This window comes from Theobroma cacao, chromosome 9, assembly GCF_000208745.1.
Source record: "Theobroma cacao cultivar B97-61/B2 chromosome 9, Criollo_cocoa_genome_V2, whole genome shotgun sequence".
NCBI classification, from domain to species: Eukaryota; Viridiplantae; Streptophyta; class Magnoliopsida; order Malvales; family Malvaceae; genus Theobroma; species Theobroma cacao.
This window is the reverse complement of record NC_030858.1, coordinates 37,069,791-37,091,136: the sequence shown is the minus strand read 5'-3', so window position 1 is coordinate 37,091,136 and position 21,346 is coordinate 37,069,791. Positions and strand designations below refer to the sequence as shown.

The following is a 21,346-nucleotide window of genomic DNA, read 5'->3' as shown; positions in this document are numbered from 1 at the left end:
CCTTGGACTTAACTCAATGTTTAACCCATGTCTTTATCTTTGAGATCATTATTCGAGCATCCCCAAGATTTGTTTCTATGGGTTTTGGTCCACATTCATGAATCCTAGTAAATGACAATGTGCACTTTATCTTCCCAAATAAAAAGAAAGGGTTGTTGCAGTAATCTCTGTTCTTTTTCCTCTGTAAACCAGGGATTGGCTGAGAGAGTCATCTCTTCTCCCAATGCAGAATAAAAACCCTAAGATCTGATGCATAAATACATGTTTCCTCTGGAGTTAACATAAACAAATTGTTTATTGCCAAAAGCAAAGAACTGCAGAGTTAATTTCTTACCTACTTGTAATAAAGAAAAGCAGCTCTTGATCATAAATATCTTCCCCAAACCCAAATCAGCAGAGTTATCCACTGTTCTGCAAAAACACACAGAATAATTAATAAACATGATATTCTTCTTGTATCTTTAACCCCCCCCAAACTCCTACCATGAATGCATTGCTCATTGCTTGTCTCAATTTTATGGTTTTTAATGAAGAGATGGTGCTGAACCATGTTCATTTACCATCATTTATTATTATTATTTTTGCTGCATGGATTGTCACCTATACACATTAAGAATAAGTAAGCTAGATCTCCATAATTACCAATTGCCAACTTAAGGTTGGCATAAAACCTGAATTTGTGAAATTGAAATAGTTTGCTTTTTGCTTTTTCATTTGATAATTTTGACTTGCCATCATTTCTCTAAATCCTTTTCCTTGACCCCAACTTCATTGAAGAAAAACTGGGCCAACAGTAGGCCTGATAGAAACTGACCCAATATGAAAAGAGGCTGAAATGAAATAGGAAAACCTAGAGACATTAATCTTCTCTGCATATAAGAGATGAGATATCCCCAAAAGCAATTTACATGCTTGATACAAGATTTACAAGTATTCATGAAGAAGAAAATCCCATGATTGTAGATGTGGGAAGGAACTTTGGTGTTCAATAAGGATTCACTGACCTACAAGATACCTTTGTCATCCAGATAAACAATGAGGAATCTTTCTTTTCTGTAAATGCAAATGGGGGGAAAGGTGGTTCAAAATGAACTGTCAAATTTCATAGCAGCAAAGCTCTTGAAGCCAGCCTGAAATCTGATTCATGAAGCTTGTGCCTGGATTGATCAAACTAAGCTTTCCATTCTGAAATTGATTATTTCATTGTGCCCTGCAGTTTTGTCATTAGAATAGAAGATTCATGAATCTATTTATAATATAACCTGAAGAGAAAGTCAAATTGCAAATGTGCTTGAATCATGTGTATAAGTAATGTATTTCGAGTAGGAAATTCATTTTCAAAGACATCTAGTTAAGAAGCATAGCAATTCTTCGACTGCTGTTGTCTTTCTACGAGAAATCACATATGTAAAATCCATCAAAAGAGAGGTTTGCTCTGCAAATGTTCCACCACTAAATCCATGCCATTGGTAGTTTTAATAATGCATTCAGAATGATCTGCAGATTCACAACAAGCAAGGGTCAGGAAAGAACCTTGACAGTGAATTGAGTTTATCTCAGGCCCCATCAGTTCCATTCCTTCATCACTTAGCAATGAAATCCCTGATGAAGTTATGTGGAAAGGAAAAGCCAGAGGGGGAGATATTGGAGATTTTGCCACCTTTATAAACCTCTGACCTGCAAGAGAAAAGAATATTTTAAAGTGCATAAGAAAATGGATATATGAGATTTGGCTCTTTTTAGAAGGTGGTAAACTGGAAATAGGAATTTTATTTTGAGAACATTTCCTGAAAAAAAAGGCATCTTGCATGTCATACACATGGTTGCTTGCTTTTGTTTCACAACAAAGAAGGAAAGACATAAAATAGGCATTAGAAGTTGCAAAATTTTATGACAAATGATAAGCACATGAACCCTTAAATATGTATGAAATCTAAATTGAATAATTTAAGTTTTCCCAAATTCTAGGACATGAGCAAACACCATTCTTAAAGAAAATAGACTGGTAACAGAACCCATTTAATAAAAGCATCTCATTCCAACATGCAGAAGGAAAGCACATCCCAACATCTCCTACTAAAGGAGTTCACTTATTAGGAGAATCATGCAAAGCATTGTGGCAACCTGATTTAGCTTCCAGCACTAAACGAGTGGTTACAGCATGAGCCCAATGAATCCCCAAAGCGGCAACAAGATGAGAATCATATCTTGTCGGAGTCTCCACAATCCCATCCCTACTCTGAACTGCACAAGACAGATATTCTATTTGTGTGAATAAATCATGGAAAATATTTTACAATCTGATTATGCCATTTTACCTTGGAAAGAATATTGAGAGGCTTCATCATGGCTTTGAGATCTCACTTGGTTTGTAACTACAACAGGAATTCGTGAAAATTCAGCCAGTGACCTACACATATGTAAAACAAAAAACATTATCAGTGGAACCGAAAACACTATTAACTCAAGCAAGAGCCACAAATTACGAGGATGTGATTTTTACTTAATGAACGAAATGTGCCAACTCAATGTTTGTTGTCTACGTACCCCCTGCTCATGTTCCCTGAACCAAATAAACCTGTCATTGCTCGCATAATAGAAAAAATATTCTGCAAATATTTCCAAATAACAGTGAAGAGGTTAGAGATGAAAAGAAGAGAAGAAATGCTATAAGACAACTAACACAGCAAGCTAACGATAAAGTTTTATTTATCCCAAAAACACTAGAAGACATGCCATTTACAACAGAAGCCTCACCAGATACTGGAGGAGAGAATGATGAGCTTGGCAGGTTGAAGTCATTAGAATATAGAACTTACCCTGATACAAGAGCAGCCATGCTATCGATTACTAGCATCTTCACTTGGTTTTGGAGGAGTGAAACTTTGATTTGTTGCAAACTGGGGGATAAATAACAGAACAAAGGATTGTAATGTTAGTCAAATCTTGTTCAATCAGCATAGAAAATTCAAGCAACAACACATAATAATAAGAGGTACTGATCAGGTTTTAGTCGGTTTAGACATCCACATTCAAGGACTAACCTCTGGGTAAATTCAGAAAGTGATGATGGCCGCAAAACAAAAATTCTACCAGCCATCTGCAATACAAATGGATGCATGAACCCTTTTATTCTTAGGCAATATTATAAAGCAAAGAACCGGGGAAGGTAAAGCAAGAAAAATAACATTCCATAGACCTCCTGTGCCATTTCTTTCATCTGAAATATTTCAGGAAAACTTCTCAATCCAATTTCTAACAACCTGACAAAGTGCAGATCTATAAGTTCAAAATTCAGTACTTTTGTTGTAAAAGTGAAGGAAGTAAAGAATTAGAAACATGAAGATAAACAAGTTTTGAGCAAGCCTGCTGTAACTACCTTCTTGAACTGAATTTAGATTCAACATCAATATATATCACTCGACCATCCAAGCCTCCACAATTTGTAGGCAGCGAAGCCAATAGCGAAAGCTTCAAACAAAACTGCAATTTAACCAAAAACAAGGTACTCATTGATTACTTGTTTCCTTACTAAAACACTCAACCTCAAATGCAATTACAAATAAAAAGCAAAGTTCAACTTTCAGTTGAATACTAATAAAGGTCCTAGCTTTATTATGAAAAACCAGTCAAAGCACCCAAAAGTTTTAATCTTTAAGAGACTTCTCAAACAACCCATTACTAAAAATAAAGTAAAAATTCATTTTTTTTACTTGGGTTTTGCCAATTCCAGCTGGACCAACTAATTCAGTTAAAACCCCAAATGGAATTCCCCCACATAAAGCTGCATCCAATCCTTTCAAGCCTGTTGGAAAATGGCCTCCCAAATGCTCGTTTTGAAACCGCTGTTCCATTAAGGAAAGTGCCTGGAAAAGACGAAATTAATAAAAAAAACCCTATATATTTGTAGAATTTAATGAAACGAAAAAGGAGAAAATCCAATCAATTGAAGCAAAAAAAAAAAAAAACTTGTGTAAATCTAAATTTTTTGTTTATTACAGTTTGATACGGTGGAGCAACGATCTCACTAATTTGCGATAATGCAGATCTTACTTCCGTCAATCCCACGTCTAACAACTCCATTAGCTCAAATTCCGTTAAAGATAACGCGTCCTTAGAAAAGCAAATCAAATTGATCACAAAATATTACTCCTAATCTTATTAATGAAATTGAAGTGCTTTGAACATAAACAAAAGAAGAGAAGAAAGAAAAACCTTGGCAGTAGAAATATTACGGGCGGCAAAGACATTGGCGATGGATTTGGGAAGTGGGATCTCGCTGATCATCTTGTTCGCCATTTTCTCTTTGAATTTGATTCTTCACTTTCTTTCCTTTATTGGATTTTTATTGTGTTTTTTTGCTGGTCTTTCCCGCCAATTTCTGTGAGCTCTTAACCGTTTATTGTTTCGGCTTGGGCTTGGATTTGAGAATGGGCTTTGTCTTTACTGGGACAAAAGGTCCGGCCCATATTTGGAGTCCGATTTCTTTTTTTTTTTTATATATTTTAATTTGTTCCCCTATAAACCTTTAATTGTAATAAAAAATTAAATTATTATGAAAAATAATAATTTTTAAAATAAGTTTAATACTGTTTGGTAAATTTATTTTTATAAACTCTGGACAAAAAAATTTATATAAATTCTAATTTTGATTAAAATTACCATAAAAGGTGTTGTTGGGACTATATTAATAAATGAGGACATTTTTGAGCAAAATTTTTTTTTTTGAAAAACTGATGTGTTCTTAAAAAAAGAGAAGAGAAATTTCTTTCTCTAAGCTTTTCCTAAAGCTTTATTTTACATTTTATTCTTTAAAAAAATTTACTTTTTTCAGAGCTTTTTAAAATTCTGTTTGGCTTTAACTTCTATTTTTAAGAGGTAATTAAACAAAAAAAAAATTAACCCAAACAGACAGTTAATCTCAATCGATTTTTTTTTGTCTACATAACTTATGAAGTGGCTTAATGATGTGATTATGTAATAGTTGATGTGATCACATCATTGTTTTATTAGTTGTCATATGTTTGTGTCATCAAGTCTCGAAAAAAAAAAACGAGTTGATATTGAATATGAGAATTATTAAATTTTCATTAAAATTAAGAGCTATTTAAGCCTAAAAACAAAAACAACAAATCATAAGGAATCAAATTTCTTTAATTTGGAATAAAAATAAAAATAAAAATAAAATTCTGAGAATAACAATTAATCTTAAGTACTTAATGCAAATTCAATTAAAGAATGATTTTGATAGTCCAAACTAGTACTAATTAAATAAGGAATGAAGCAATAAAGTATTCTCAAATTCACATACTAGCTAGAATAGGATTCATGGCCTATGTTCAACGTGTTGGAGGGAAGACTTATCCCCTAAAAGAGGATAACACTATGGCGGGTGTTTGGGTTCAAGAGAAACTAAGAAATGCCCAGCTTGCTATCACCTTAACAGATGTTTTTCAGTACTGAAATATTTGATAGCACCTGCAGCTTATCGTAGGGAATGGTCCATTCTTTTACAAGCTATTTTTCGACAAGTCGTTTTTAGTTTCCATGTTGACGTTGCTTGTCTGCCAGGACTGCAGATATGGTCAGAAGGTAGAGCCCACAAATGAAAACGAGTACCGCCCACCTTGTTTATCGGGTCTAGGGTTCTGCAAGGTATACAGACAAGAACAGACATTATCAAACCAGTGACAGATTGGGACTAAACAAAAACTCTTGCTGTCTCAGTGTTCGTCCTAACAATAGCTTGGCAGTTGACACCTGCCTCGGTTTCGTCCTATCAACCGGTACTCTTTTGAAATTAATCTGACAGGATGTACAGTGTTCACAGCTACGACTGATTCCCATCAAATGTCAAATTGCATGCAGAAGATAATACCCAAGAATATTATTGCGAAGTGTTGGGTAAGTAATCGAATCAGGGCCTGTGGTTAGCTAATCAGAATGTTTTTCAAACAACCTTGAAAGCTTTTGTCCAGATCGTTAGAGTAGTGGTGAAGAACATTGCTGCCAAATCTGCTACTACTGCTACTACAAATTTAATTTGATAGTTTCTCCCTTGTTTTTATTCTGTCGTCCCCATATCCTCAAGAACTCGAATTAATTATTGTTTCTGGAGACTTGTTTTCCAGTCAAATTCTTTATATTATCACCTATGTGAAGCTGACTAGTTAAAGTTGTGTTTGAAATTCCATTGCATTTTGGCCTTTTAGAGGAAACGAGCCATCCATGGAAAGAGCTTACGCGGTTTCTACTGAGTTTTCAGCCAAACTCATCAGCTTGCTTATATTGTCAGGTTCTGCTGTTAAAACCTAAGCTCACCAAAGAAGAAATATGTTCGATTTGTACCAGAAAGCTGAAAAAGAAGGACTTTATTGAAGAATGAAGAGAATTTTAGAAAGGGAAGAAAAATGATAACCGAATTCTCTTCTTGGTTAAGAAACAGTTACATGTATTTATACAAGACTACAGCCTACTGTCCAGAAAAGAAAAGAAAAATTAAAAGGAAGCCTATTACATCAGAATAAATATTTGCCTATTTACAAACTAGACACAAGTAAATTAATACATGTGTAACTATAATATTCAACACTCCCCCTCAAGATGAGAGTTATGAGCGTGAATGTTCAAAACACTCATCTTGCTAAGTAGGAATTGAAATTGTCCTGGTAAGAGTGATTTAGTAAACAAGTCTGCCAGCTGATGTGAAGTTTGTATATAACTTGGCTTGATAATTCCTGAAATCACCTTTTCTCTTACAAAATGGAAATCAACTTCTATATGCTTTGTTCTTTCATGAAAAACAGGATTTCTGCATATACTCACAGTATAGTTCCACTGCTTCTGAATGAACAACTCCAAAATCTGTCAACAAGAACAACAGCCAAATAATTTCACTACACGTTACAGACATTGATCTATATTCTGCTTCAGTAGAGCTTTTAGCTACAACATTCTGTTTCTTCGACTTCCAACTAACCAAAGAGTCACCAATGAAGATAGCATAACCAGTCACTGATTTTCTTGTAAGTAAACAACCAGCCCAATCACTATCACAATAGGCCCTCAATTTTATTTGTGAAGAAGCAAACATCAGAATTCCTTGACCAGGAGAACCTTTCAAGTATCTAAGAATTCTGAAAGCAGCTTGTAAGTGTACATTCCCTGGTTTATCCATAAACTGTGCTATAACTTGTACCCCATATACAATGTCTGGCCTAGTGAAGGTCAAATATATCAATTTACCAATGAGTTGCCTATACACAGTACCATCAGTCAACAAATCATCTTCATTAGCAGCAGTTAACTTATGATTATATTCCATTGGGGTTGAAGCTGGTTTAGAACCTAACAAACCATGCTCATTAACAAGATCCAGTGCATACTTTCTCTGACACAACAGAATTCCTTTAGGAGATCTAGCTATCTCAATACCTAAGAAATACTTAGGTGAACCAAGAACCTTCAACTTGAAATTTGACTTCAAATACTGTTTCACTTCAGATTCAACTTGTGCTGCAGAACTAGCTACTAAAATATCATCTACATATACAAGCAAAGCTACAAATTCACCAGTATCATACTTCTTTGTAAACAAAGAATAATCAGCTTTCGATTGCACAAATCCATACTGAATTAAAGTCTCTGTAAATTTGGCATTCCACTGTCTTGATGCTTGTTTAAGACCATATAGTGATTTCTGGAGTTTACAAACAAATTTGGTCCCTAGTGGACACTCCCCCTGAATGACAAATCCCTGAGGCAGCTCCATATACACATCCTCGACAAGGTCACCATTAAGAAAGACGTTATTTATGTCTAATTGGGATAAAGACCAATTATGAATAGTAGCTAATGCAAGAAAAACCCTTACAGTTGTTTGCTTAGCAACAGGGCTAAAAGTGTCTTGATAATCAAAACCTTCTTGTTGGTTATAGCCTTTTGCTACCAACCTAGCCTTGAATTTGTCTATATTACCATCAGTAAGAAATTTAATCTTGTACACCCACTTGCAACCAATGACTGGAAAATCAGAAGGAACAACAACCACTTCCCAAGTTTTGTTCTCAACTAAAGCATTCAATTCATCTTGCATAGCATTTCTCCATTGAACATGATGTACAGCTTGTGCATATGTACTAGGTTCAGAAGCAGAAGACAAACTGGCAGTGAAAGCCTTGTGTGTAGGAGAAAGTTGACTAATGGATAAGTAATTATTAATAGGATATGCTGTAACATTAGATGTCAATGAGGGTAAATCACAATGATAAGACTCTAGGTATTTAGGTAATGATCTGATGCGATTGCTTTTCCTAGGAATGAAAGAAGTTTCTGTTTGTGATGGAAGAAAATTTGGCTGAACATCAACAAGGGATGAAGAATCTGAAGGAGTAGGAGAAGAATTTGAAGAAAAGTCTGATGGTGAAGTAACATTTAAAGGTGAAACAAGAGATGTTGGTTGAGTATCAGACTGATTAGATGTAAAATGAAAAATTGGATCATCAAAAATATATGGTGAAGGTAAACAAGTAGAGGAAAATGAATCCTTGTTACCTAAATGTTTGAAAGGAAAAATAGACTCATGAAACACAACATTCCTGGAAATTAAACACTCACGAGTTTCTAGATCATATAGCTTGTATCCTTTGACACCAAATGAATAACCAATGAAGATGCATGGTTTAGCTTTGGGATCAAATTTAGTTCTGTTTCTTTGTAGAGTACTGGCAAAACACAAAGAACCAAAGACCCTAAAATGAGAATATGATGGGGATTTGTGATGTAACATTTCAAAAGGAGTTTTGTTGTGAAGTAATGGAGAGGGGATACGATTAATAATGTGTGTGGCTGTATGAACAGAATCCCCCTAAAATTTCATAGGAAGAGAAGCTTGGAAAAGAAGAGCCCTAGCAATATTCAGTAAATGTTCATGTTTCCTTTCAATAATGCCATTTTGCTGTGGAGTTTCCACACAAGACATATGATGCACAATTCCAATCTTTGAATAAAATTCCACTAATCCAAACTCTGGTGCATTATCTGTTCTTAAAACTTGGACTGATGTATGAAATTGAGTGTTTATCATTTGACAAAATGTAGGAATTATGATACTGACATCAGACTTGACTCTTAACAAGTATAACCATATAAATCGAGAATAGTCATCAACAATTGTTAAAAAATAATGATGTCCTGACAAAGATGGTACACGATAAGGCCCCCATATATCTGCATGAATTAGTTCAAAGGGTTTTGTAGCAGACTAAGTATGCAAAGGAAAGGGCAATTTGTGTTGCTTAGCTAAATGACAAACATTGCATTGAAAATCATCTTTACAAATCACATCTGAACAGCACTTATGAATCTGTTTTATTCTCTATGGTGACACATGACCTAATCTATAGTCCCACATATCAAAATTTTGACTCAAAGAACTACAAACAAAGTTTAAACAATCATCATGTACCAAATCTGATTTTATAAACTTTGTATCACCAGACTGAACATTATGAATCCTAGACTTAGAAAGAACAGAAATAGGACCTTTATGAACATAAATCAACTTCTGGAACTGTGCATTCAACTGTCTTTGTATGATATAAAGTCCAGCAATGACTGTAGCATGCCCAATCACTGTCCATGTAAGAAGATCCTGAATGAGACAATGATTGTCAGCAAAAAATAAGCATTTGGTTTTATCTTTGGTAAGTTTACTAACTGAAACTAAATTGAATCTGAATGAAGGAACCAGGAGAACATTTTCTAGTATTAAGTTTTGAGAAAGTTTAGCTGACCCCAAATGTGTCACAATAGCTTTAGCTTTATTTGGTAGTTCAATAAACATATTATGAACAGGTCTAGAAAAACTGAAATGATGTAAGGAACATGCAATATGATCTGCCCCAGTGTCTAAAATCCAAGTGTTATGATTCAATGTAGGCAACATATGTACAACAGAATTTACTAAAGCATTAGGTGATGAAATTATACCTGCCAGTGCAGAATTTACAAGAGAAGGCTTGTCTGAATGATTTTCCTTAGTTCTTGCTGTATCATCTTGTTCAGAGATCAATGTCATAAGCTTTTGAATTTGTGCTTTGGTCAAGGACAGTTGTGAAATTGAATTGGTAGCTGCTTCATCAGATTCATCTTGCTCGGAGCCATTAACAGCACTATTAACTAATGAACTTCCCTTTCTCATATTCCCTTTTCACTTTGTGAATTTAAAGTTCTCTGGGAATCCTATAATGCGATAGCATTTCTCTTTTGGATGCCCTTTCTTACCACAATGTGAACATACCAAATTAGTATTTTTTTTTCTTTTTCCTTTTGTTACAACAGCAGCCATAGTTGAGTTTTCAATAGGGGATTGTAAAATCAATGATCTTTGTGACTCTTCCCTGATCACTAAACTATAAGCTTGATCAATACTAGGGAACGGTTTCAACATCAAAATATGTGATCTTAAACCTGAGAATGATTCATTTAAACCATTCAAGAAACGAAATACTGCATCTTTATTCTGTTAATCTGCATACTTTTGATAGCAATTATTTTTGCAACCCCCACAATCACATTGAGGCAAAGGCCTGAAGTTCTTTAACTCTTGCCAAATTGAATTCAATTCTGTAAAATAAGCATTCACTGACCTTGTTCCTTGCAAAATATTTCCCAATTGAAATTGAAGATTACATATTCTGGTTTCGTCTGGTTGAGAAAATCGATTCTTCAATGTCTCCCAGATTTCTTTGGCTGAGTCCATGTAAAGAACATTCGATGCAATCTCAGGTGTCAATGACTCAAGCAACCGGGTAACTATCAAACTGTTGCATCTGGACCAGTCTTCAAATAATGGATCTGCCTCATTTGGTTCTTTGATTGTTCCATCAATAAATCCCCTCTTCTTGCGAATTGAGAGTGCAAGCAAGAAAGCCCGACTCCATGACATGTAATTGGCAGCAGTAAGTTTAGGGTTTATTACTACTGACCCATGGAGATCAGAGTGATGGATGTAATACGGTGATAGTGGATTTTCTGCAGGTGAAATCTGTGATCTTACAGATGAATTTGCCATCCTAGGGTTTGATTAAAGAAGGAAGAAACTGGTAGATGAAGTAGAAATTGTAAGAGAAAATGAAAGAGATGAAAGAACAGCAGATGAGCTAATCAAGAATCTACAGTATTCGATGTGATGAACTTCAAATCTAGCTTCGATCTGACTCTGATACCATGTTCGATTTGTACCAGAAAGCTGGAAAAGAAGGACTTTATTGAAGAATAAAGAGAATTTTAGAAAGGGAAGAAAAATGATAACCGAATTCTCTTCTTGGTTAAGAAACAGTTACATGTATTTATACAAGACTACAGCCTACTGTCCAGAAAAGAAAAGAAAAATTAAAAGGAAGCCTATTACATCAAAATAAATATTTGCCTATTTACAAACTAGACACAAGTAAATTAATACATGTGTAACTATAATATTCAACATACCAATTGCATAATTATTTAATTGCCAAGAGCTTGCTTCCAAGTCCTTTGCAATGGGAAATTATCCTTTCCAATTTGAAATAGGGATCCAGGGGCGGACCAGAGAGTTCCATTGCTTCAATTTTCAAGATGAGAAGGACTGCCAATACAAGATCAAACTCTGATGTCAATGCCAAAACCGAGGTTTTGATCCAGCTTGAGCATGCTTCAACTTAATTACCCTGAATGAGTCATTGAGAAAATGACAGACCTCTTCTGTCTAAACAACTTCTGATACTATAGGGTTTGGGTGAGTTCAAGGATTTGAATTCAAACTGATGATGTAAACTTAGCTGGATTTGCCAAAACATATTGCTACTTTCTTTTCTCTCCTTGAGCATGCTTCAACCTTCAAGTCAAAAATCCCCATACATAACATCACCACTTCCCCCCCCCCCTTAAAAGCATCATTTAATTGAACCTGAAAGGCCATTTGTTCTTGACCCTCTTTTGATTGTCACTCTATGGCAATTCATTAGCTGATAGCAAATGGGATGTGGAAAACTTGGAACTTATCCTAGAAAGGAAGACAAATAACATGACAAGTGGCATCAATTTCTGTCATACATACAATTTACATTGGAAAAAGAAACAGAGTGACATCATTGTATACCTCAAAGAAATGTCACTTTTAATTGGTTATATTTAACCATTGGGATGCAATGTTTCAAAGTTTTAGTTAGATAAAGAGCCGTTTTTTTATATTCCCCTTGCACTTTTTCCATATCATAATGCAAGCAAAAGATCACTAGTTTGTTTATATTTCTTTTTGCTTTTTTCTTTAGTCTGTTACTTGTCATCTAATGGAGTCTGATGTGGCAGAGAAGGCGGCTGAGACAATTGTGTTCAAGCAGGGTAACTTGACTGCCATTGCCATCTTGTTAAAATTTCACATGGCTAGGAAAACATGTTCAGGTAACATTTGAAGCCTCACACATGGTTTGATTTGTATACCCAAAGTTGCTGTCTGTGTGTGATTTTTGTCTTAATGCATAAGAAAAACCAGAAACAATGCTTTCTCTTGACTTTCCCCTCAGCTTGTGAAGGAAAAATTTTATTCAATGAATCAATGATGTAGGAAAGGGCCAAGTGGAGAAAGGGTACATAGTAATGGAAGTAAAATCCTCCCCTCCTCCCCCTAACAAGAATAAAAGCAACTGTCAATATAGATAATAAATGTCAAACCACGTTTAAGTAATGTCTCTTAGGTGTTAATTTAAGTGTTGAGTACGTCTCTATTTGAAAATCTCCAACAGGTAATGGTACCATGGAGGTGGCATTCCCTTTTCTGTTTTTTTTCCTTATGAAGAATATAAGACAAAAGGTTTCTTACAGGACAATGGCAGGATGATGGCTTGCCCTCAATTTCCCCTGTTCCATTAAAGTAAACCAAAACATAATGTAAACGGGGGAGATAGAAGAAGGATACTCCATCATGTATATAACCAGGAAAAAGAAGGAAAAGGGAATCTATTAACAGATTCTTCTGAGATTCCGCTCAGATTGGTGTGAAGTGTAACCATCCTGAGTTCTGACTATGAGAACTTGCAAAGAAATTATACATTCCTTATCCCCCTTGACAAATCCACAAACCCAACTGTACCTATTTAATTTTTTGATTGGGGACACCTCCCTTGAACCCAAAGCTTCCTTTTAACATGGGATACCAACATCAAGGCCCAGGGCCCAAGGCCATACAGCAAGTAGGCAATAGAAGTAAGGACAAGGCAATATCATTTTTGCACCAAGTTGGCTGCCCCCTTCATCAAATATTTGCTCTATAAATTGAGCTATCACCACCCTCTTCAAACTCCTACTAATTCCCTTGCATTTCACAAAAGTTTCCCATTCCCCTTCCCCTCATTCCTATTCCTCTCGCTTCATCTCCCCTGGTCTTCTTCTTTATATGTAAATTGTTGTGTTTTTTTTTTTGTTTTTCTTCTTTTGTTGTAAAGCTAAGACTCTGCTGGATCCCTGTTTGTATTAGCAGAGACCGTAAATTACAATCCTCGCTTGTATCTCGATTTAGAAGTATAAATGCATCTCTCTTTTTCTTGCATGACTCCTATATTCTCTTTTTCTTCTTCTTTGAAGTTTGATTAGAGCTTGATCTGTTCACTTTTTGTCCTCATTTTTCTGTCCTGTTCTATTTTCTTACTCTGTTGCTTCTCTGTTTTCCCTGCAGATTAATCTGTTTTGATATCGATGGCGACTGCATCTACTACTCCCCAGAGGAAGAAGGAAAGAAATCTTCCCCCCAGGAGAGGTCAAGTAAAGGCTCAAATTTTTGAGAGCGTGGTCAAGACTGTCGTTTCTGCAGCCTCAAAGGCGAAGCAGTCCCTGGGGAAAAACAAAGGAGAAGGCAGTGATGGGAAGAGCACCTCGTCTACAACCACAACCCCACCGCAAAGTGGGTATAACTCTGAAGGAAATGGTGACATCTCTTAGCAAAAAGGCCATTTGGGTTAAAATCACCTTCATATCCTCTGTTTTTCGTCTCAATTCTCCGAATTGTGATATGTGTTCCGTGGTTCTGAAGCCCTTTCCCTACATATTTGTCTAAACCGGAAAAGGCGGTATCTATATATTCTAAATAGCTAGGCTGTGAAAATCTGTCATTTTTTATTCAGATCACAGCTTCTGTCTTGGTTTTTAACTTTAGAAAGTTTATGTAACCCTACATTAACTCATGTTTTTATCAGTTAACTGTAGGGGATAAGAACCCATGTAAGTCTTTTAGTTCCTATTTTGTCAGTTAAGCCCTCTTCCATAGTTGTTTCTGCCAGTTTTTGAAGGGAGGTGATGTTCATGGAAGAGGCCCGGTTGTATCTGTGGGGTTTGTCCTTATGTTTTTGGTTGTACTATAATGTAATATGATAATAAATTTCCCATGTTTGCATATGCTTCTTGTTCTTGTTCTTTTTTTGGGACTTGATTTGCAGGGTCTCCAGACCCAGAATTTGCTGCAAATTTTGAGTTTCAGATTCTATTCCCCTTACCCAGTGTGCTTTTTGAGAGATGGGACCAGGAACGTTTGAAAAAGTTGTGAATTTGTCTTGAAGGTTGGCTGCTTTTTGTTTTCTTTTCCATATAATATTCTTGGGTGCGCGAGAATAAATAAATACCCTCAATTTACCTGTATTGAAGGGATCTCTTCTTTGGTGAATTCCAGGTTCTAAACCCATCATTTACTCCATTGCCACATCAAAAGAACAAACAAGAAAACAGATCCAAGATTCTCAATATGACAGAACTTACCTACATGTGTATGAGACTGCTATAGCAAATTCGGAATTTTCAGCTTTTTATGTGAGTGGCAAGAAACATCCTGGATATGGGGGGCTCAGGCCTGCGGGCCACCGCCACCTAGCCGAAATTTGTTTGACTACTACTCTACAAATGAGAGTTAAAGCTCCACCAGCAACCAAAGCTTCCCTAGCCTCCAAGGTAGAAACAGTGAGCCAACTAAGCTTCCAAACCCAAACCCAAACCCATGGTTTCAATTTTTTCTTGATAATCTACTTTCACACGCATGCATGGGAAGTTTATACAGATCTTAGAGTCAATCTAGTTAATCATAAGCATCATCATGTTTCTTTTTGTCCCATAGCTGATCCATCCCTGACTCATTACCTCATCAAATTTCTTGATAGTCGATGGAAGGCTGTATATATAAAATTAATGCCACCTCCCCTGGTTGTTGGTAAGGTGTCATGTTGGGGCGTTTTAACACAAATTGTGCTAGGATTTGCTCTGTCGACACAACGAGATTGCTTCCATCAGAGCATGTCATGTATGAATACAATAGGTCAGCAACTTACATTATAAAAACAGGGGAAATGGTTTGATTACTTTGTGGAAAAAGCACAGGAGAAATAAGATTAAAAACTCTACTGTAAAGTGATTTAAACTGCAATAATTTAATCAAGGGAAGAAGTGGTCAGAGAAACCAAGGGCGTGCGTAGCTCTGGATCCACGATGCTGCCAAGAAACAATTAGAAAAGGAAAAAAACAAGGGTTTAGCAGACTTTATGATATCTGATAATCAAACGATCAACAAAGGCTGCTCTTTTTTCCCTTGTATCTCAACATTTTGCTTAGAACAATTCCTTTCAAACAACTTCATATCAATCATACACAAATTTAAGCTTCATTGCAATACAAAGAAATCATAACGAGTCGAGTTCATCAGAGAAGAACTGTGCTTGGTGACCACGTGTTTTGTGGGTGTTTGCAGAGGGTCAAAGTCTGCTACAAGCCAAACCCAATCCAGGAGCAAGTCCTGATCTGCTAAACAGGTAATATGGTCGGCCCTTTGCCTGGCAACTTCCAAGAAAACAAAAGCATAATGTCCGTACACAAGGAGGTGGGGTGGGGTCGGATCTTTAACTTTCTTGCACATCGAGCCACTTGTAGCCCGGTGTGCACTTTTTGCACTTTGACATCACTAAATTTAACGAAAACCAATACCTTTTAATTATTCCTGATGGCTGCTGCTGCACCAGTACAACGATTTATGACCCTCTAGGTGATGAACTCCAGCTAAAGTCCACTTGTTTTTCAAATTGGTGCTCCAATTCTTCCATTGATGAAAACTACTGGTACTATTACTCGTTCACGCTGCAACGGTGCCTGGTCGGTGTTCTGAGATGAATGCCTGGGATCTACTTGTAGCTAATTCGCCAATGCCTGCCCTTTACTTCCATTTGCAAGACTTCCCAATGTCTTTGTGGGCTCTCATGGTTGTGGACCTTCAAGTCAAGTCACGACCCTGGTCAAGTTTCTTTTGTCCTCTTGCGTTCCCAGGCTTGAAAAACAGCCATGCTTTTGCTCTAGCTTATCATAACAAGGTACCGAAAGATAAGAAAGTGCAATGGAATTAACTCCATGAACATATCATGACAGGAATGTTGAAGCACTAGCAGTTTCTTTTTTTATAATTAAAAAAAAATTGAATTTATTTTTAAATAAAAATTATATATTAATAAATTAATCAAATATTCAAATGCATTGACGTACTACCAGTTAAATTTGATGTAAATTTTTTTAATCTCTCATTGGATTTCTATGAAAGCCGATGTTTTGATGTACAAGCAATGGTGTGCAAAACCACCAAATCTGTTTTTGAGATTGTTCAATGATTTTGGTATGTTCTTGCAATCCTAGCTAGGCACCGAGCAGCTTTTGCAATTAATAGATTTCTTTTCTGTTTTCTTCATCTTCATTGAATATTCACTCTGGTCCCCCAAGATGCTTAATCAAGGCAGAGTGGTTGACGGTCGGTGTTGTGAGATGAATTCGCACGTACTTTGAAATTAATACACGTTGAGTGTAGAGTTTCCCCGACTCCCGACTTATCATTGAATTCTTTTGAATTTATATTTGATACATTGATAGTATTTAAATTTATGAGTATTTATTTTTTAAAAAAATTAATTTTAAATTTTATTTATTAATTAAAAACAACATTTGATTCAATAATAATATATAAAATTTATACCAATAACAATATATCAAATATAAAAATGAATTTCTTGGACACATTCTTGAATTGGGAATCTTAATTTTGGTTGTTTTCTACTCTTTAACTTTCACTTTCACTTGCAAAACTTGCTTGATATCCCACCAGCTTGATTACCAACAATAATGGCAGGGTTAAGAGTTCTGAGTGCAAGCATAAAGACAAGGTTATTCACTCAAAGTCTTTAACTAATTATTACTGTAATAAAATGATTAAATACATAAATAAATTTCGAATTATATCAAAAAAGTTAATTTAGTTCTTTTTTTTACTACATTTAAATAAATCATGAACTCTTATTTTAGGTTAAATAAACTTCTCTCTCTCTAATCATTGACTAACAAAAGTTAAGAAGATGGTTTCAATTAAGAAGATAGTAATCAGTTAAAAAATAATAATAATCAGTTAAAAGCAATTGGGTTTTTTTTTTATTTTTGTTTCATATCCCTAATTAATAATTTTTAGATATTTGAATAGATTAAAAGAAAATAAAAACTCAATTTTTAATCAGTAATTTTTTACATCACGTCATATGCCACGTAACAAATGATGTGATATAAAAAATTACTAATTGTATAGTTGATTAACAAATATTAGTCAATGGTTAGGAAAAATAGTCTATTTGACTCAAAATAAAAATTCTAGAAATTTATTTGAATGTAATAAAAATATAGGGACTAAATTGACTTTTTTAATATAGTTCGAAAACTTATTTCATTATTAAGTCTATTAAGATTTTAATCTCTTCACTTCTCCTACGAAATATTTCTCGAAAATATCCTTTCTTGATAAATTTCCAACAAATAATAAATTCTGTCGGAAATAATTTTTTTATTTTGTAACGCGACTCTCACTTCTAAAAAAAAAAAATATTTTAGAAATTCACCCTCACATATCAAAAACAAATACCCAAAGATTTAATCCTTCCATAAAATTAGCTATTTTTGTTTTTTCTTTTCTTTTTCCAATATTCGAGTTGTCCATGATCTATTGATGATGATGTCCTATTAACATCATATAGACATATGGTTCTTTAGCTCTGGACTGATTGTATAGATTCAACAAATATTTCAACTTCCAAGTCAATCAAACATGTCATTGTAGGGAATTACCCAGTTTGTTTGTTTTCTTACATAAACCAAGAAGTTCTCACACTTTGTCTTCTTACAATTAATATGAACGCGCTATTTTGTGTCCAAAAATCTCGAGTACCCCACACGTTACATTTGGAAATGTTGTGCTCTTAATTACTTATTAATAATGCTATAAGCATTTAATTACTAAAAAAGCATGAAAAGAGTTACTTTAATTAGAATTTTTGGAAGATTCGTCCACCCATGCTTTACTTATTGTGTCTAAACTTTACTTAGGTGACCGTATTTTTACTGTTAAATTTAAAGCTACACGCAAGATGTGAAATTCTGAAAAAGTACGATAAATAAAGACAAATTTAAAGATCTTATCATTGATTTCGATGATTTTTTTATATATATTTTTATTATATAGTCTTATTTCTTTTTCTGTCTGATTTTGCCAATTTATGAGACATGTTCAATTGTCCAACCTAGTCTTAAAAAAGGAAAAAAAAAGTGAATAGGAAAATGAAAAAGAACCTTCATTGTCGGACCAGGCACACTGTGACCACATAAAAACACTACAGATGATGGGCGAAGCAGACCAGTTACCTCGAACGGTCCATACCTGTCTGCCTTAATTCGAGTTAGGGCCCTGCCCACAGATTGTGATGACCGGTTTTCTTTCTTTCTTAGGTTGTTTTAGCTTAATACGACAAATTTTTTGTAGCATTATGAGTTGACCCAAAAATAGCTTGTATGGTCTCCCACATAATCTCAGCTTAACTGAGATTGCACGCTACTTGGATTTTGTGGTCTCATTATTATTAAATTGTTCATTTTAAAATAATTAATAGGAAAAAAAAAGCAGTTGATTAGACTTCTTTAAACTGTCCAAATTTGTTCCTTTTTTTATGTTTTATAAAGGAAATTATATGTTTAAGATCAATATTGACTTATCAATTGTTGAAAAAATGTGATTTTATTTTAAAAAAAATTGAAGGAAAGTTCATACACTAAATTTCACATGTGATCAATTGTAGCTTTGCTATAATCTTAAATCCAAAAAAAAAAAAAGTTGTAGCTTTGCAAACTCGTGGATTAATTTTTATACACTATCACTTAATTAAAAAGTATCACTTTATACATGTATGAAGATAGAAGTTGAAAAATTTTTAAAATATATCTTTTTAAAATTATAAATACTTATTTTGAGGATTTTTAATTTTTAAATTTAGTTATTAAAAAAGTGACAACATTTGGTTAAGTGGTTGTGTATAAAATCTATAAATTGACACCGTATAATATATAAACTCATAAGAATATTAGAGAAAAGTAAAAAAAAAAAAAATCAAGGAGAGACAATCATGAATAGTTGATAGAAAGAGAAAATTTTAGTAATTCATAATAAAAAGCCTAATTAGAAACTAAAATTATATAGATTTCCATCAACTAAAACCTAATAAAACAAAAAATGCCAAATACAAACCATAAAACCAAACCTTTAATACTTGGAAAATAAGCATAGCCTATTTTTCTTTTTGTTTTTAAATGCAAAATTGATTAATTAATTAATTAATTAATGCTATAAAAATGAGAAACTATTGATCATGGGGCCAGACCAGTTAGATTCGGTGGTCCAAAGCTAGAATGAATCCACATTTTCCCGCCAAAATTGAATAAAAGGAAATTACAAGTTTAATTTGACCCCCTAGTTGTTCATTCCCAACCAATGAAACAGTTTACTTCGTTTATTTATTTATTTATTTATTTTAGCACATGTTTTTGACATATTGTTTGTGGGATCCAATCAAACACAAAGCTAGTAATTTCTAAGAAGGTGACGAGATCCATCCAATTTACTTGCCACCCCTTCTAGAAATATAGATTGATGAATGATTAAAGATGGAAATTGGTTCTGCATTTCTTGTCTTGGGGAGGAAGTTTATTTTTGTGAAATTTTTAGTCAATCTTCACATCTCCCCACCTCTTATTTATGCTCGAATCTAAGAATTTGAAGCAAATTATTTAACTTTAAAAGATAATGTTACATATAATGTTTATCGTTTATAGTTTAATTTAAAAATTTATTTAATATAATATTTATATTAAATGTTTAATTTGATATTTGAACTTTTATTTGGTATATTAATGTAGTCTGATTTTTAATATCATTGAGAAAGTCGCTGATGTGTCCATCAACTGATTAAAATTTGACATGTGATCAAAAAATGCCGTATTATTATCCAAGCTCATTTGAATATATATGAGTTGCATGTATGTTTGTCTTAAATTATAGAGATTAAATGTGAAATTATCCCATCTTTGAATATAATTCATCCTATAATCATATTTTCTAATTAAAACACTAAAACAAGTGAAGTATAAACCCTGCGGCCTGGGGGTTCGGAGGCTGTGGACCCTTCGGACTGCCGAAGTTCACACCAGTGAAGTAAGCTGGTCGAGCCTCAAGTTCATGCATGGTCCCATGGAGTCCATGGACCACGGACTTACACACATCTGTGGGTTCATGGTTCACACAAGTGACCACCTCCTCAGAATATATAAGATGTGACATAAATTTGCAATTTGAACTTTACCAATGCCCAAGTTTTTAAATTTTGATGTTATTTCTTTAATTTTATTAAGTTTTGAAATTCCAAAATTATGATCGCTCTACATTGACTCATTTAATTCCAATGATTAATGTTTACTTAAGCTAACCATATTAAATAAAAAGGACCAACTTAATACTTCATTAACACTTTTGAGCGAAGGAGTAATGATCTTATACTATCACGAAATCTTGTTACGGTTTCCATCATAATCACGTAAATTTGACTCATAATAAATGATTAAAATTACTTCAAATAATTCAATTTAAAATTTTTTTGTCGATAAATTTAATCCATTTAGTTTTTTTTATAATTATAATCTTATTAAGTAGAAAATCAAATTTAACCCATTTAAGTTATTTAAAGTAATTTTTATTATTAATCATGAATCACAATTTTTTTGTTACAATAAAATCATATCAAAGAATCGTGATAATTATCAAATAAATGAAAAATCATTATTCTTAAAAGACTAAGTAGAATACTTAAAAAAAACTTCATTTAACCGCGTGTTAACTTCAAAGGATGTTTAGAAAAGTTGAACAATATTTTTAAAAGAAGTTTGAAATTGTTTACGCGTGAGTTGCATGCATGAGTGTCTTATATTTAGC

General features: G+C 34.1%; 3 protein-coding genes across 9 annotated transcripts; all 3 read right to left on the bottom strand.

Annotated features, from left to right (window-relative positions):
• LOC18590829 (DNA repair protein RAD51 homolog 2) lies at positions 1–4,361 on the bottom strand. Of its 7 annotated transcripts, XR_001929213.1 has the most exons (14): positions 4,216–4,361; positions 4,000–4,113; positions 3,714–3,866; positions 3,380–3,483; positions 3,200–3,263; positions 3,045–3,100; positions 2,820–2,900; positions 2,504–2,563; positions 2,319–2,410; positions 2,125–2,262; positions 1,534–1,677; positions 1,005–1,210; positions 335–406; positions 1–246 (listed from the first exon to the last, which is right to left on the bottom strand). XR_001929213.1 is itself a non-coding variant. In XM_018126727.1 (12 exons), the coding sequence occupies exons 1-12, from the start codon at positions 4,297–4,299 to the stop codon at positions 1,167–1,169; spliced, it is 1,134 nt and encodes a 377-aa protein (XP_017982216.1). In that variant the 5' UTR covers positions 4,300–4,361; the 3' UTR covers positions 856–1,166. The 7 variants fall into 7 exon arrangements, 4 of the variants coding, with proteins under 4 accessions (XP_017982216.1, XP_017982217.1, XP_017982218.1 ...); XR_001929212.1 differs by having other exon boundaries at positions 1–411; XR_001929211.1 differs by having other exon boundaries at positions 1–406.
• LOC108663360 lies at positions 9,315–10,207 on the bottom strand. The gene is made up of 2 exons (XM_018127105.1): positions 9,991–10,207; positions 9,315–9,652 (listed from the first exon to the last, which is right to left on the bottom strand). The coding sequence occupies exons 1-2, from the start codon at positions 10,199–10,201 to the stop codon at positions 9,546–9,548; spliced, it is 318 nt and encodes a 105-aa protein (XP_017982594.1). The 5' UTR covers positions 10,202–10,207; the 3' UTR covers positions 9,315–9,545.
• LOC108663306 lies at positions 10,526–11,074 on the bottom strand. The gene has a single exon (XM_018126947.1). It carries the CDS (start codon positions 11,072–11,074, stop codon positions 10,526–10,528), a length of 549 nt encoding a protein of 182 aa, XP_017982436.1.

Bases quoted from the DNA above. Each gene is read 5' to 3' on its own strand.
- LOC18590829 (XM_018126727.1), bottom strand. From the start codon at position 4,299: ATGGCGAACAAGATGATCAGCGAGATCCCACTTCCCAAATCCATCGCC. The intron at 2,263-2,318 runs GTAAAATGGCAT...TCACACAAATAG, and splicing joins CTCTCAATATTCTTTCCAAG to AATATCTGTCTTGTGCAGTT. The intron at 1,678-2,124 runs GTTGCCACAATG...TTTCTCTTGCAG, and splicing joins AGTGCTGGAAGCTAAATCAG to GTCAGAGGTTTATAAAGGTG.
- LOC108663306 (XM_018126947.1), bottom strand. From the start codon at position 11,074: ATGGCAAATTCATCTGTAAGATCACAGATTTCACCTGCAGAAAATCCA.
- LOC108663360 (XM_018127105.1), bottom strand. From the start codon at position 10,201: ATGAGAAAGGGAAGTTCATTAGTTAATAGTGCTGTTAATGGCTCCGAG. The intron at 9,653-9,990 runs GTATAATTTCAT...TGTCTCATTCAG, and splicing joins TGTAAATTCTGCACTGGCAG to GATCTTCTTACATGGACAGT.